This window comes from Didymosphaeria variabile (assembly GCF_027946475.1).
Source record: "Didymosphaeria variabile strain IMI 356815 chromosome Unknown scaffold_1, whole genome shotgun sequence".
NCBI classification, from domain to species: domain Eukaryota; kingdom Fungi; phylum Ascomycota; class Dothideomycetes; order Pleosporales; family Didymosphaeriaceae; genus Didymosphaeria; species Didymosphaeria variabile.
In genome coordinates this window covers 1,164,515-1,178,950 of record NW_026611620.1, presented here as the reverse complement: position 1 = coordinate 1,178,950, position 14,436 = coordinate 1,164,515, and the positions used below count along the sequence as shown (strand labels likewise).

The window sequence follows — 14,436 nt, the reverse complement described above, 5'->3', positions numbered from 1 at the left end:
TCGTTTTTTGCGTGCCGCATCAGCTGTACTGTTGTCATGCCGAGATGCATCCATGGCTGGTTCCAGCTTTGCACCGCCGCGTGGGGACAGTTACACGATCCTCACACGAGCATCTTCAAATGTGCCACAGACCTATCTAAACCATGCATCCATCCCGCAACGGCCCAGCCGGCTATTGATAGTGGCCTTGACACTGCTCAACGTTGGCAATAGTGCGGTATATACTCTTGTATACGTACGCCTCCACTTGGTCTATCCCGCAATGTTCCCATTCTGCTTCTAGCGCGTCTAGAGCATCGTGAACTCCAGTCTGATGTCGCAGCAATAGCCGTTCTCCCGGCCCTGTTGCACATCGCATTACCTGGCCCCAGCCTTTCTCCGTCCAACCCCACCATGTTAATATGTAATGCGTGAATTCTCGTTCCCATAATCCATGAAAAAGCCGCACGTTAACCGACGAGCCCGACGATCTGTCGTAGCGATGTCGGCAACCGGGACGTTCGAGGCGTTCGGTTCGTGGTCATCCCCGCGACGCTGGCGCAGCTGCCCCACACTGGGCCGCAAGCCATAGATAAGGGCTCTCCTCGCCTGTGATTGGCCAGCGATGATTGATGTTCAAACGTAATGCGCCCGCGCCTTTTGCGCTGTTCGTGAAGGACGGCAGTCGTAGCACAATTGACTGATACGAAATATGTGACTTCGATTCCATGTATGTGTGCCAGGCTTTCGTCGGGGCAGGAGAGTGAATGTTGCGGGCTGCACATAAGCCAACGAAAATCCGGGGATGTCCTCTACCAGATACGGTATAGTCGCAGCTTCCACGTGTGTATGGGTTTTCGAGATAGTGTATGCTTGCAGTCCTGCTCATACGAGCTCGGTTGATCCCGGAGCCAGGCGCTCCCGGTTCGCAGCGGCGACAGTGTGCCTTCAGGCCTGCGTCTTCCCGCTATCTTCCCGATAGGTACAACACCATGACGCCCTTGAGCGCATTGAGAGATGATCTATTACCTGCCAACCATACGTGTCCCAAATATTGAGGCTGGCGTTGGTCCTGTACCCGCTGTCGAGGATGGACCCAACGCTCCCTTTCAGGAGGATCAGCCATGCGTTAGAGAGCACGGGGGTGCTGTCTGTCCACACCCCGAAGCTCTCGTGTACATGATCCAAGCAACTCTCCCATAGCCCAGAATTCGTGGGGTTGTTCAGCGGCACCTGCATGAACGCAAGGCTTATGCAACAGCCAGACCGCCGATGCGGAGGCAAAATGTAACCGTGACGGACCGCCGGGAACTAAACGCAAGGCCAGGCATTGTACCGATAGACTGGAAATCTGGGGGAGGCGTTGCCCAGAGGCTGGTGGAGGACTGACGTGCACGCTCACTCATCCCAGTCCTCCTGTCCCAGGAGGCCCTGTTTGTCATCAGTATTGCCAACCACACTGAAAGGCTGCACCTGGCGCCGGACGCGAGTCACGTCCCAAACCTCTTCATCATCGACGACTTCCTCTCTGTAACCGCTTTGCCAGTCATGTTCAGTCGGTGTAGTGGCTTCGCTGCCCATGTGTACTCACTGTCGCCAACACAATAGACAGCTTCCCCAAGCCATGAGTGCTACCTTCGATCTCCTATTGGGACCACCTCCGAGCGGGTAGTGACGTACGATGCGACTGCGCCGTGGTGGGCTGTTCTGTGTCTGTTGAGGGGCTCCAATCTGTTCCGGTTTGTCTACTGAGTCGAGCCCACTGACCTCAAATTGGCACCTGGGCGTCGTGACGATCACGTGACGGCTCTTCATCCAAGCTCCTGATCGCTCGTAGCATGGCTGCGCTGTGTGCCTCCCAAGCGCACGGTCGTCTTTGGAGTGCTAGAAGCTTTCTTTCCCAGGTAATATATTGAATCTGACATGTCCTGCTGCATGCCCTGTCAACAATCGACTTCTCCTTTCACCCATCGGATACCGCCTTTCAGCAGCGCCTCCGGACACTAAACCATGCATGGCCGAGAACATCACAACGGTCATGTAGACGATATGCGGCGTCCAAGTTGATGCGAGGTGCTCCGTCTTGCGATGCCATCTTGCTCAATGACCTCGCATGTTCCCTCATGCTCCCGAGGTCCTAGCTCGATCCCGTGACCAAAGGAAACCGGATACCGAAGTTCGAAGTCGATACAAGTTTCTCGGCGAATTTCCCGGCACTCAAGAAAGGTGAAAGGCGGTCGGTTTATGCCTTGGCCCTGAGTCTTCAAACAATATTTTTTATCCCGCCTTCTTTGTTGCGTTACACAATGTTAAGCATTGTTGGAGGCATACCTAGGTATGTACGCTCGTTCAGCCTACTGCTGGTTATCCATGAGCAGACACTCTGCATGGTAATTCGGCTTTCTCGCTTGGGTGTACCAGGTCTACAGCGAGCTCGGATCCCCAGCACGTGCAATCATCAGCACGTCCTTCATCGGCAGCGCTGACACTAGGAAAAGGAGTGACTGGATCCGTGCATTTGATCTCGTGTCGTAGACGGACACCACTGGTTGTGGATATCTCAAAAGCCTTGGGACTGTCGACACTAACGATCATTGTTACCAATGCCAGCGTCGAACAGTGATAGGCGATGCTTCAGAACCATCCAAACGTAAGGTTTTGAGCCTGAACGTTAGGAATGTTCAAGCCTACAAAGCTAGCTCTTGCTCGGTCTCCTCAAGTAACAGGGTAGACAGTTCTGGTGAAGGCGACATCGGATTCACTTAGGAGTGATGATAGGCTAAGGGCTAAAGGTAGTTATAAACGTACCAGCGACATTATAAAACGTTATTAGAGGACGACAATATCGCCTTGCCTCTAGCTGAGATGCAATGCGTTTCTCCATGCCGGTTTACACAGATCACTAGCGTCGAGTTAGTGAGGCGCACCTGCAGGGTCCGTAGCTCACCACGACCGCCACAGAGCCAATGCCAGTCACCGCAGTCTCCATCGGATGAGGCGTGTCTCAATGAGCATATAGATGAATGTAGTCGAAGAGGACAGAGGTATGAAGTTCACCACGAGGAAGAGGTAGGTCATGCGGGGAGGGGGCGCGAGCGGAGCTTTCAGCCAATCAGAAACGTTCCAATGACTAACGGGAACAAACCACCGCCGGAAGCCTCCTTGTCTCCAAGTACGTATTCTTCTAACATGGTCACAATGCTTTACCACTTTGCCGAGGCAACTGCCTTTATGTTCACGTTTTACTCTAGTTCTTGCTATCAAAATCACAAAAGTTGTGAGGGTGTTATGTTAAAGACAACACTTGGAGACGGCATCGTTTGCGGGAAGGTGTTGCAATCTCGTGCATTAACACATCATGGGACAACTACCTGTTATTGAAATCTGAACCAGCACTGAAAACCGCTCCAAGACCTCCAGATGTCCATACCACATATCTCGGCCTATCATGTAGGAACGCGGTCGGAAATCCACGGCAGTAGCACGTTCGGGACCTCGCGAGCCATGACAGTAACCGCCTAAACAGTCCTTATCCTTCTTGACGAGTAAGGCAATTTTCAGATCGCTTACAACCCTTTGTATGGTATGTCCATATTCTCGGTTTGATTTGCGCGACTTACTTCCGCATCGAAGGACTGCAGTCTCCCGTTGGCACCTATATGACGGCGACTTAAGTCATGGGTAGATGACCCTCTATCCGTGAGAGGGTCGCACATTGCTAGCAATTGGACTGACCATGTTCTTAAAAAGCGGGCACCTTGGTCAATACTGCGGCATTTGGATACTCCATTGTGTAGTAAGATCCACTACCGACAGGGGTGTAGAGAAGACAGGCTGTTCGAGAAAGGATGCAAGAATATTGGTGATAGCCTAACAGAAAATCGACTACCTGGGTAGAACCATTCATACATGCGTGGACGTTGCTTATAAGTTGGAGAATTAGAAATATAACAGACGTCGCGGTCTGATAATATACATAGACCCGGGCCTTCAAACCACAGATAACTTAGATATACAACGATCGACTTTCAGGTCTGTGCATGTCCCAGGGATGCCTGATCTCGCCCTGATCTCGACGGTCAAAAGAGAAGCCGGGCTTGTCCGCTCGATCGAAGTGGACGGTACAATGGGCATCTTCTTCCCAGCTTCCTCCTAGATTTTGAAAGAAGGCGAGGTATGTAAAAAACTTGGAAGCAGAGTAATTGAAAACAGTGTACCGATATCAATCAGAGAGTGGAATTCAGATTCCTCACTAGTACGCATTCAGTGGTGAAAACAGATTACTAGCATCCATGCGTTCCATACGAGTTGTATCACCCAGAAACGGGGGGAGGATTCCACCCAGGGGGATATCACCTAAGGCCGACCAAGCCGTACGAAGACGTACTTCTCAAATTTCCGCGTATCATGTCGCTAAAAGCTCGTAGATTGCAAGGTGGCGGCTGGCAGTCAACAGCGACGAGCTAACCGCCTTCTACGACGCAACTGCGAAGTCTTACGATACAAACATGGTTAGCATGATTAGAAGGGTACAGCGATCATTTCCAGTATCTCCTTCCTCATGTGTTGCCTTGAAAAATCTCGCAGATGTTGACCAGGTCAACGAACAGGCGAACTCGTTTAAGCTGCTACAATCGTGGGAGTACTTAATGGAGAAGAGCAGAACATTACCTATATAATAACCTCTGTGGTGGAAATTGCTTCGTGTGTCGTGGTCGTTCTAGTGATGCTTCTCTTGATCTAGCGTTTATTGAGGTACATCTGCTCCTGCGGTGCAATAAGCATGGTGAAGAAGACTAGGACGAAGATGAGTGTGCTTTTTGGGACGAACTCTTTATGCATTAGGGACGTCATATTGTTTGTCTTTATGTAATAGACGATAGACATCATGATGTTCCTAACAGAAACAGCTCGCGGTCCACGGAATATTTCCAGGGTGCAAGCGATCCGTTCCCGAATTCTAGGTTTGAAACGTTGCTGTGTCCACCATAATCGCTCTGTAATGCTTCGGCCCGCGAGAACCTTACAGGCATCTGAATGTGTCGTCCCCATACTCTCGATATTCCCCTCATCATACAAAGAACGGTGATCCGAGCGGGTAGCCACAGCGTGCAACGTCGCGCACCGTTTCCACCACACAGTTCTTAACGCCCATCCAATCACGTACCACTATCTAATCCAGCTGATGGAAACGTTCATATGTTTGTTCCACCTTGTGTAACACTTCATTGGTATACGTAGCCAGCCTCACTGCACACGAACATGCATACGTGGATGCGCAGTGCTGACTTCTGCGGTCGTGGGTCAGCGAGGCTACTGTTTGCTTACTATAGTATGTCGCGTGAGGTTGTTGAAGGTGCAGTGGGTTTGGAGACGGTACAAAGGGAGCGCAGAGCTCGAACGCTTCCTTCATTATTACGAGAGACATCATCGCTCTTTCTCATTATGATGAGTAAGTCCGCCCGTCTGATGCTATACTGGGTTTTCCTCAATGAAGAGTGTTAGGACTAGGGGTAGCACTTTTGCTCTCCGCTTTTCTCGCTCGTCACGTCGACGCAAACGAGTATAAGATGACCGTCGGTATGCCACTCCACCACTTTGGTGAAAACGGTATCATCGAGACAGCAGCAGTTGGCGACGTGTGACACCTCCCGCTCCTTCTATCGCTCGATTACTAATACTTGCCTAGACCGTCACGTTCGAGTTCTATCCACCGAGACATTCAGTCGTACAGGCAGCTGAGGGGGACCCATGCATACCGTATGAGAACTCCAATTCGGGAAAGCAAGGCTTCTCTTCCGGTTTAATGGAAGTAGGAACAAATGACGAAGTATATTAAAATACCCCATCAATACTTAGCGCTGACTTGCTGTAGCATGCCCAGTACAAGATACGAATCAATGACACCAAGCCGATATTCTTCTACTGCTCTGCGCCTGGATCATGCGTGGACTGGAAGATGGTAGGAGGTGTTAACATAGTACGCACGTCACGACTGACCAGAAGCTATGTGAGAAACTAACGATTGGACGTACAGAACCGAAGCACGCTCAACCGTCAAATAGCTCTTGTTAACAAGAATACGATAATGCTCCAACCTGGCGAAGCCACTCCGTCCGAGGCAACGGCCACTGCAGAGCCTCATGCTCATGTTGTGTTGTCTACCGGTGCTATAGTCGGTATTGCAGTTGGTGGAACCGCTGTGCTTGCGCTTGCAGCAGCGCTGTTCTTCTTTGTCGGCCGTACCAAAACGTTACAAGAGTTTGTTGTAAGTCGAGGAACGGCACGCCAGTCAGACATGACGCATAACCCGGGGTTTGGAGGGTGCATGCCCATCAAAGGAGACGATAGGACGCTACCGCAACCGGGTAGCCCGCTAGCATATAATTATGAGTATGGCATTCATCCAGCTCATCGATCTGTGGCCAGCGAACCCTATATGAGAGACTCAACGATGGATCCCAGGGCAGATACATGGAGGTTGAGTGCGTATCAAGGGCCGCCGCAGGAGATGGAAGGCGAGGGCAATGGAGGGCACGGGCGATGAACAGCAGAAGGTATCGCGAGGTGACTTGATTCAGTATGCGCCACCGGAAAGCGACCGCGTATTGTATGGCGCTCGGTTGTTGAATGGATTAACTTTGCCAAGTTTGAGTAGCGGACTTGTGTCGTTCCTCAATTCAACGTTAACGATGGCCGGGGATGTCTATTCGGGTGCGTGGTGGTGATCTCATAGCTCCCTTGCTTCATCCATTTGCGAAACGTTGGTGCCTTCCAAAGCCCTGTTGCCTCAACCTCCATACGCGCCATCACTTCGTGCGCCGCGCAACGCCATTGCGCTTCCTCTAAGATACCAATACATGTCACCTGAATCGGCCAGGGGTCTGGTCGCGTCGACGAGACTAGCGGCACTGTGCCTGAGATAGGCGAAAAGCGCCACGAAATTGCAGCGGATACGGACCACTACAAAGCCAGCCAGGCGCCGAGGACCCTTTACCACTTGCGAGTCAAGTGCATCACGCAGCGCCGAACAAACTGCAGTGGGAACATTTGGAAGACGCCATTGGAGACTGACGTTTCGACGGATTACACAGGTCGGGAAAACAACGTGGTATCGGCTGCTGGAGACCATGGTACGACCACGGTTGGGTGTCGCCTCGGGCGATGAGGAACATCTCCCAGGCCGAGCACGTTCGCAACAAAGCTCGCCGAGGATCAGTTCATAACGGCGGGAGAGTGGAGACGCTCGCCGCGCCGCTGTTTCTGGCGTGGAGGGATCGTGCTGGGGGATGGCTGGCCTTCTCTGTGCTCGACGACCGCCGCTAAAGCGTGTTACAGCCTACAGGCGGGCTGCAGGCTGACGGTTGCACATATCCAAAACTTCCCGACGTCTCTCAGCTGCGCCGTGCAGCCTCTACATCAGCGGGCGCTGCCCATTCTGCATACACCGTTTCAAGTCATCTTTTTGGGCGGTTCTTTGAAGCCTGGCTGCGAACAGTCTCAAAGCGGGCGGACGGAGTTCCATCGAAAGATCCTTGTTGTCGATCCTCAAGTACATCCCCGACCCTTCACTCCCGTCTCCTATCCACCAGCAGGTCCTGAAGGCGTCTCACCTCACCGCTCGTCCCTCCTCCTCCGCCCGACGATCGCGTGGCCCGCCATGGCCTACTGAGGAGAATATACATTTCCCACGGCGCCCAGCACCCAGAGCTTGCGCATCCTTCCCCAGATATTGCTTGTTCGACAGCTGGCGCCATCCAGCGTCCAATCATTTCACCGCGCCGTTCAAGGCCAGCCGCCGACGTGCTCCGCCGGTTCGCAGCACGCTGCTATAATTAAAATCTCACATACAATAACGACTGTCCGTCACACGAGCTCTGTGCGGGAAATTTGGGGAGCCCGCTGCCATGACGCATCAGCGCAGCCGCAGCGATGCGGGCGACATCTCGTCGCCGCGCTCCAGCAGAGCCCCGAGTTTTAGCAGCGACAGACCCTCGGTCGCTGGCTCAGTAACCTTCCAGATGCCCTCGAGCGTGCGTCCCGCGCCCGCCTACATCGCTGCCTCGGTCGCCTCGCAAACAGTCACCGACAATCACAATGCGCAGCTCCGCGAGGACGCTGCCGCCTCCGACGAAGACCCCAGCGCTGAGTTGTCCAACGCACTCTTCAGTGAACAGGCCCTATCTCTACTCAATGCCTTCCTCGATCACTTGCTATTCGCCTTCCTGTCCACGGCGCGCTCGCCGTCGCTGACTGCGATCCGGCCCGCGATAATCGAGGTCCTGAAGCCGCGCCTGGCACGGGAGGCCATGGCGACGGCCGACGAAGAGCTCGAGGGCCTGCTTGCTGGCGAGGATGACGAGGAGTTTCCGGCGCATCAAGGGAAGAAGAATGAGCCCTGGGATGTGGAAAAGTTCTGGAAGCGCACTCGTTTGCGGATCATGGTATACACGCGCCTGGGCGAGCTGGAAGATGAGGACGAGGAGCGATATGTCCAGCAGGAGCGCGGCCTCAGCATGGATGAAAGTGACGATGAGGAAGCTGGGCTTGTGTCGTGGGCGTCTGCTATTTTCTTGACCTCTATCATCGAGCATGTCGCTGAGCAGACACTGCTCGTTTCTGGTCAAGCCGCTTTCACTCGGCTGTCGGTGAGAGCGCGGAAGATGGCACAACAATCGCCCCACAGTGAAGAACAACTGTTGGAGCGAATCATTGTGGAAGACTTCGATGTGGAAAAGGTTGCCCTGAACTCTGCCCTGGGCAGGCTCTGGAGAACCTGGAGAAAGCTCGTGCGATCTCCTATTACACCACTTTCGCCGCGCGGAATACGCAACATGAGCAGCTACACGAGCCTTCATCGACGGCACTTGAGCTACGATACCGACCGCGGATCAATGATTGACGGTGTTCCTGAAGTTCCCGAGTACAAACCCACGGAGACGGAGATCGCTGCCAACATCCCCCTCCCCATGGGCGACAACGATGTCACTGAAATAGAGGTCCCTGGTCTCGCGCGTACTTTTGAGGAAGACGAGAGCAGTGGCATGCAGACACCTGTTACACACCCGCAGCGCCCGACCAGCGTCATTATGCTCGCACCTGCCGAGGTTCTGAGGAACAGAGCTGCCAAGGAGCGTCCAGTGTCTGTTCCTCCTCCGGAAAGGAAGTCACTTGTTATACCTGCGTTTTCTGAACAGGATCATGTCGAGCAGGATCTTGAGGAAGACGCAGACGATCTGCCATTCGAGACTCCCATGGAGGCCATGGAGCCAGCGTCCGATGATGACTCTTACATCCACGACGAGCGCCAGGAAGGCATGCACCACGACAATGAAGAGAACGGCGAGCATGAAGCGGATGCTGACATGGTAGCATTCGCAGCTTCCACTGGTATGGGCTTTGGCATGACTTCTCCTGAGGGTCCGATCAGTACAGAAACGAAGAGCCCTCTCGGCAAAGACGAAGACGATGCAGACACCCCTACACAGGCGAATTACGATGGCGACTCTCGTGTTTTCGTGTCGAAACGCATGTCTCTCGAGAAAACGGGCCCGCCTGGTATTGTCCGTACCTACTCAACTCGAAGCTCAAGCTTGAGGAGTCAAAGCAGGAGCCAGCCAAACTCCCCAGGCATGACTCCCAATATGGAGGCAAGATCGTTCCTCGAAGACGGTAACTCTGATGACGACGCGCCTGGACCGGAAGCCATTGGAGTGGCACACACCTCGAACATCCCGATACCCTCGCCCTCTCCACCGACTGAAAATAATGCTACCGACAAGGCTCTCGGGCATGCAAAACACCCTTCACACGGAGGATACGTTGAGGTTCCTCCGCGCCAGACTGCTCCTACTGCTATCCATGTTCGCAGCACCCCTACACCAGATGGTTCTCGGGCACCAGCAGAGGTTCCAGTTGCCCGTAAAGAAGTCCGACAGAGGGATGTGCCACAACCTCAAGTTCATGTGCCCCAATCACGACCGCGCGAAGTCACTCCCCCAAGAACGCGATTATCGTCCCTGCAGGAAGCAGAGCCTTGGCAATCGAAGCAGCAGAAGCAACCAAGCATACCCGAGAGATCCGCACGCAGAGGAAGTTCAACCGAGAGCAGCACTCGGTATGCTTCGCCACATCGTGCTCGCGAGTCTCCTGCGGCTGCCGCTGAACGGCCCGCGCACCTGAAATCGATTGAAGGCTCGCCACACTCTCGATCCGGAACCACTGATGGACCTACTGATGCCAGATCCTCGCTCAAGCGCGTTTCCTCTTCCTCTTCCTCGACCGCTGGACGATCTGTTGGGACGTCAATACTCCACAGCGGACGCGATTCGGGTACCAGTCTCGATGGTCGTCCGCGCGGTCTCAGCGGCCGCATGTCAGAGGAGGACCGACAACGAGAGTTCGATTCGCTTGTTAGAAGTGACGAGACTGTCAAGGTCACTCTCACTCCTCAAAACATGCGTGATATGGACGTAAGATCATGCTATCTTTAAGCAAGTACAACATACTAACTGGCACAGGAACCGGCTGTCGTAAAGCGCGATTCGCCCAAACCTTCTCCCCAGCCTAAATCTTCGGTGACTGTGTACCCGCGCGTCAATGCAGATAAGGATAGCCAATTTGGCTCACAACACTTGCCAGCTCGGACAGCGCCACGAAGCAATGGACCTATTCCTTCGTCAAGCAATAGGGGTTCAATGAAGAAGCCATTGGCGAGGGAACCACAGGTTAAGGGAGATTCGATGCGTGATTTTGCGGACTTTATTCGATCCACTGGACCAGCGCCTGGTGATGAGAAGCCTGTACAACGTTTCGCGCTCGGTAGAGGAAGCGGTGCGAAGCCGACCAGTGGCTCTTCTTCCTCCATCGGTGGGCTTGGCAGGAGACTGTCAACGCGACAGACTTCTTCACATTCTCATTCCAGCTCCCTCGCTGGTGACGGCCCGTCAGCGAAGCCTCGAATTCACATGGAACCTCGTAGTCCCGCTGGCCAACGCAGCGGTAACGATGATCTTATAGACTTTATCCGTCAAGGGCCGCCCAACTCGAACAATGGACAACCTAGAATACCTCGATCTGTTGCCCCATTCCGCACGACTGTAGATTCGGACCAGTTTGACCATATGTTGGATAACGGCAACATCGAGTCAGCCTATGGCTCGCAAGTCTCTACTGCCTCCAAGCAGTCCACACAGACTTCCAATTCTAGAACAGGCCTGATACCGAAGCAGAACGTCACCCAGCCTGCATATTCCAATACCCCGCAACAATTATCAGGCAGCATGAATGCTGAACCCCAAATCACGCGGACTCGCCGGCGCATCAAGGATCCCTATGCCATTGACTCTGATGACGAAGATGAAGACCTTCTGACGGCGCTCCCCACGTCCAACAAGCCCACTCAAAGGGAGGAGAGCATGATGGACTTCCTCAACAGCATGGAGCCTCCATCCAACAGCCCACCCCAGGCCTTCAAGCTTAGTCCGGAAACAATAGCCGCAGCAAAGGCCCGCGCGGCCACTCAGAAAGGCGGTGCTAATGGTCACTCGCACACCAACAGCTTGACATCATCGAATTCCGCATCCAGGAATGGTATGAACGGTCGAACGGGCGCTCCACAGGCTAACACTCCTACTTCCGTTACCTCGAATCCTCCTCGCGGCGGCTACAAGCCGAAACTTCAAGCCCGCGGTGCGACCAGTGATCCTCACGCTGGCAGGTCCTCCACCAATGATCTGGCTGACTTCCTCCGCAACTCAGGACCACCTGAGTCTCCAGCACCGGCACCAGGCGCGACCATACGGAGGGAAGAGAGTAAGCCCAGCAAAGCCAAATTCTGGCGTAAGAAGACTTACCCTGATATGCCTTGATATCGATACCGGATTTCAACGCCCCATTTGATCGATGCCTCCTCCGCCCAATTTATTATCTATGTGTTATACTTCTCGGACACCTTCTTAATGGATTGGGGTATTATTTTTATGTTTGGCCTTCGCGCCTCGATCTGTCTATGAACTATGCCACTGCGATTTTGCGATACACACCTGACCTACGGGTCCCATTTATATTCTTAATCTCAGCGTCTTTGGGAGGACTTCATTTTGGAGATTTATCGTACAATTACGTGCGGTTGAAATGATCTCGAGATGAGCTAGAAACCTTCTCACTCAATGCTGTATGTAGATGAATGAACAATTGAATCTAGACCGGAAATATTTCATGTTGCCCAAGAACATGAGTGAGCGAACAGAAGCCACGGAACGTCGACGCCCCTAGAGGATGCTCAAGCATCCTGGCATCGGACGATGGCCAATGTGGTTAGCCCATCGTGCATCTAGCCTCGGCCCGGTAAGCTCACCTCACGACATTGTGTACAGATGCCTCAGTCAGCTTACGTTCACTTTGGACCTTTGCAAACAGTACAACTGGATCACCAGAACATCAGCCATGGCATCACAAGACCCCTCAACGCTCTCCATTGAAGATTTCCCGCCTCTGACCTACAACCACACGCAAGACAACATCACCAGTCTTATCCAAGACATCACGCGCACTTCATCGTCCATAACATACAGCACCATTCCCGCAGACCTCGCTCCCACATCCTCAACATCCCATTCCTACGCGCCACCGGAGCAGGTCTCAAAAGCCGTGTTCTACCCTAGAACCACAGAAGATACGTCCAGTATCTTGAAAGCATGTCACAAGAGGAGAGTAGCTGTTACAGCGTACTCGGGCGGGACGAGTCTGCCGGGTGCGCTGACGAATAGTCGGGGCGGGGTATGCGTCCATTTTGGGAGGATGGAAGGGGTGTTGAGTGTCAATGAGGGGGACCTTGATGTTAAGGTGCAGCCAGGGGTGGGATGGGTGGAGCTGAATGAGTGAGTTTTCATATTAGCTCTGATTAGATTGAGGATGGGAAGTTGCATGCTAATCAATAAGGTATCTCGCGCCTATGGGTCTGTTCTTCCCCGTGGATCCGGCGCCTGGTGCGAAGATTGGCGGGATGGTAAGCCTCGCAGCGCACCAAAGAAGTGATTAAGAGATGGAGGTGGCTAATGAGGTGATAGATTGCAATGTCCTGCTCAGGCACCAACGCATACCGCTACGGCACTATGAAGGAATGGGTTATCTCCCTGACTGCTGTCCTTGCTGACGGCACTGTCATCACAACCCGTAAACGCCCTCGTAAATCCTCTGCTGGATACGACCTCACGCACCTTATCATCGGCTCCGAAGGCACACTGGCCCTGGTTACGGAAGCGGTATTGAAAGTCACGCCCCTGCCAACAAATCTGCACGTCGGCAAAGCGACTTTCCCTTCCTTACAAGCAGGCGTCGACACCGCGATCGCTATACTCAAAAGCGGACATTTACTTGAAGCTATTGAACTCGCCGACAAACCCTCCATTGCATCCATCAACCACTCCAAACTCGCAAAAGAGCACTTTGAAGAAACCCCTACGATGTTCGTCAAGTTTGCTGGTTCCCAAGAGACAGTGTCCTCACAGATCTCTTTCGTCAAGAACACATGTAAAGACAACAAGGGACTGGAGTTCGAAGCATCAAGCGACAAGCGGAGGATAGACGTCATATGGGGTGCTCGCAAATGCATCGGCAATGCCCTAGTCACGATGAAGAAAGCTCCTACTGACATATTCATCAGCACAGACGCTGCGGTGCCGATCAGTGCTATGGCGGAGCTTATCAAGGAGACGAATAATATCATCGAGTCGCAACCTTTTGACACATCGACTTGGTTCTGCGCTAATGTCGGGCACGTAGGAGATGGGAATGTGCATACTGCTATTGTGTGTCCGGTCGAGGACAAGGAGAAGGCAGAGCAGGTGCTTGTGGAGGTACAGAGGCTGGCGTTGAGGTTGGAGGGCACGATTACGGGGGAGCATGGAGTGGGGCTGAAGTTGAGGGATATGCTGGTTGAGGAGGTGGGTGAGGCTGGTGTTGGGGTTATGCGAGCGTTGAAGAAGACGTTGGATCCGAGGGGGATTCTGAATCCTGATAAGGTGTTTAGATTAGAAGGGGAGAAGGGCGCGAGGACGGGGAGGCTAGAGAAGTTGTAGATGGGTTCTAAAATGCTGATGGTCCGAAGAATAATGTGACGAGCAGGGAACATATAGGCCCTCTTCACGTGGGAACCGGAACACTGATCCACTACAAGCTGCGCAATACTTAAAGCGCAACCCAAGAGGTCCCATGTCTTGTGTTGGCGTTTCGTACCGCTCTCAAATGAGACCATTCACGTCTTTTCCCGCAAGTTTGATTCGAGTGCATGACATAAGTTTATGAATGTGCAACTCTTTCCTGATCGATTTGCCTGCTTCTTCGCCAAACACCAGCCCCCGGTCAACGACAATTGACATCGCTGCTCGTCAAAGATATAACCAAGTTTACTCAGCATTCCCATGTGGAGCATATCTTGTTGAATTCAACCTCTTA

The 14,436-nt window shown here is 53.0% G+C and overlaps 2 protein-coding genes across 2 annotated transcripts; both read left to right on the top strand.

Annotated features, from left to right (window-relative positions):
* Positions 1-8,000: 8,000 nt before the first annotated feature.
* Positions 8,001-11,849, top strand: N0V89_000357 (uncharacterized protein; the record flags this gene model as incomplete). The annotated part of the gene is made up of 2 exons (XM_056209181.1): positions 8,001-10,451; positions 10,500-11,849. 2 exons carry the CDS (start codon positions 8,001-8,003, stop codon positions 11,847-11,849), a joined length of 3,801 nt encoding a protein of 1,266 aa, XP_056076003.1.
* Positions 11,850-12,934: 1,085 nt separating this feature from the next.
* N0V89_000356 (uncharacterized protein) lies at positions 12,935-14,060 on the top strand (the record flags this gene model as incomplete). The annotated part of the gene is made up of 2 exons (XM_056209180.1): positions 12,935-12,988; positions 13,050-14,060. The coding sequence occupies 2 exons, from the start codon at positions 12,935-12,937 to the stop codon at positions 14,058-14,060; spliced, it is 1,065 nt and encodes a 354-aa protein (XP_056076002.1).
* Positions 14,061-14,436: the final 376 nt, after the last annotated feature.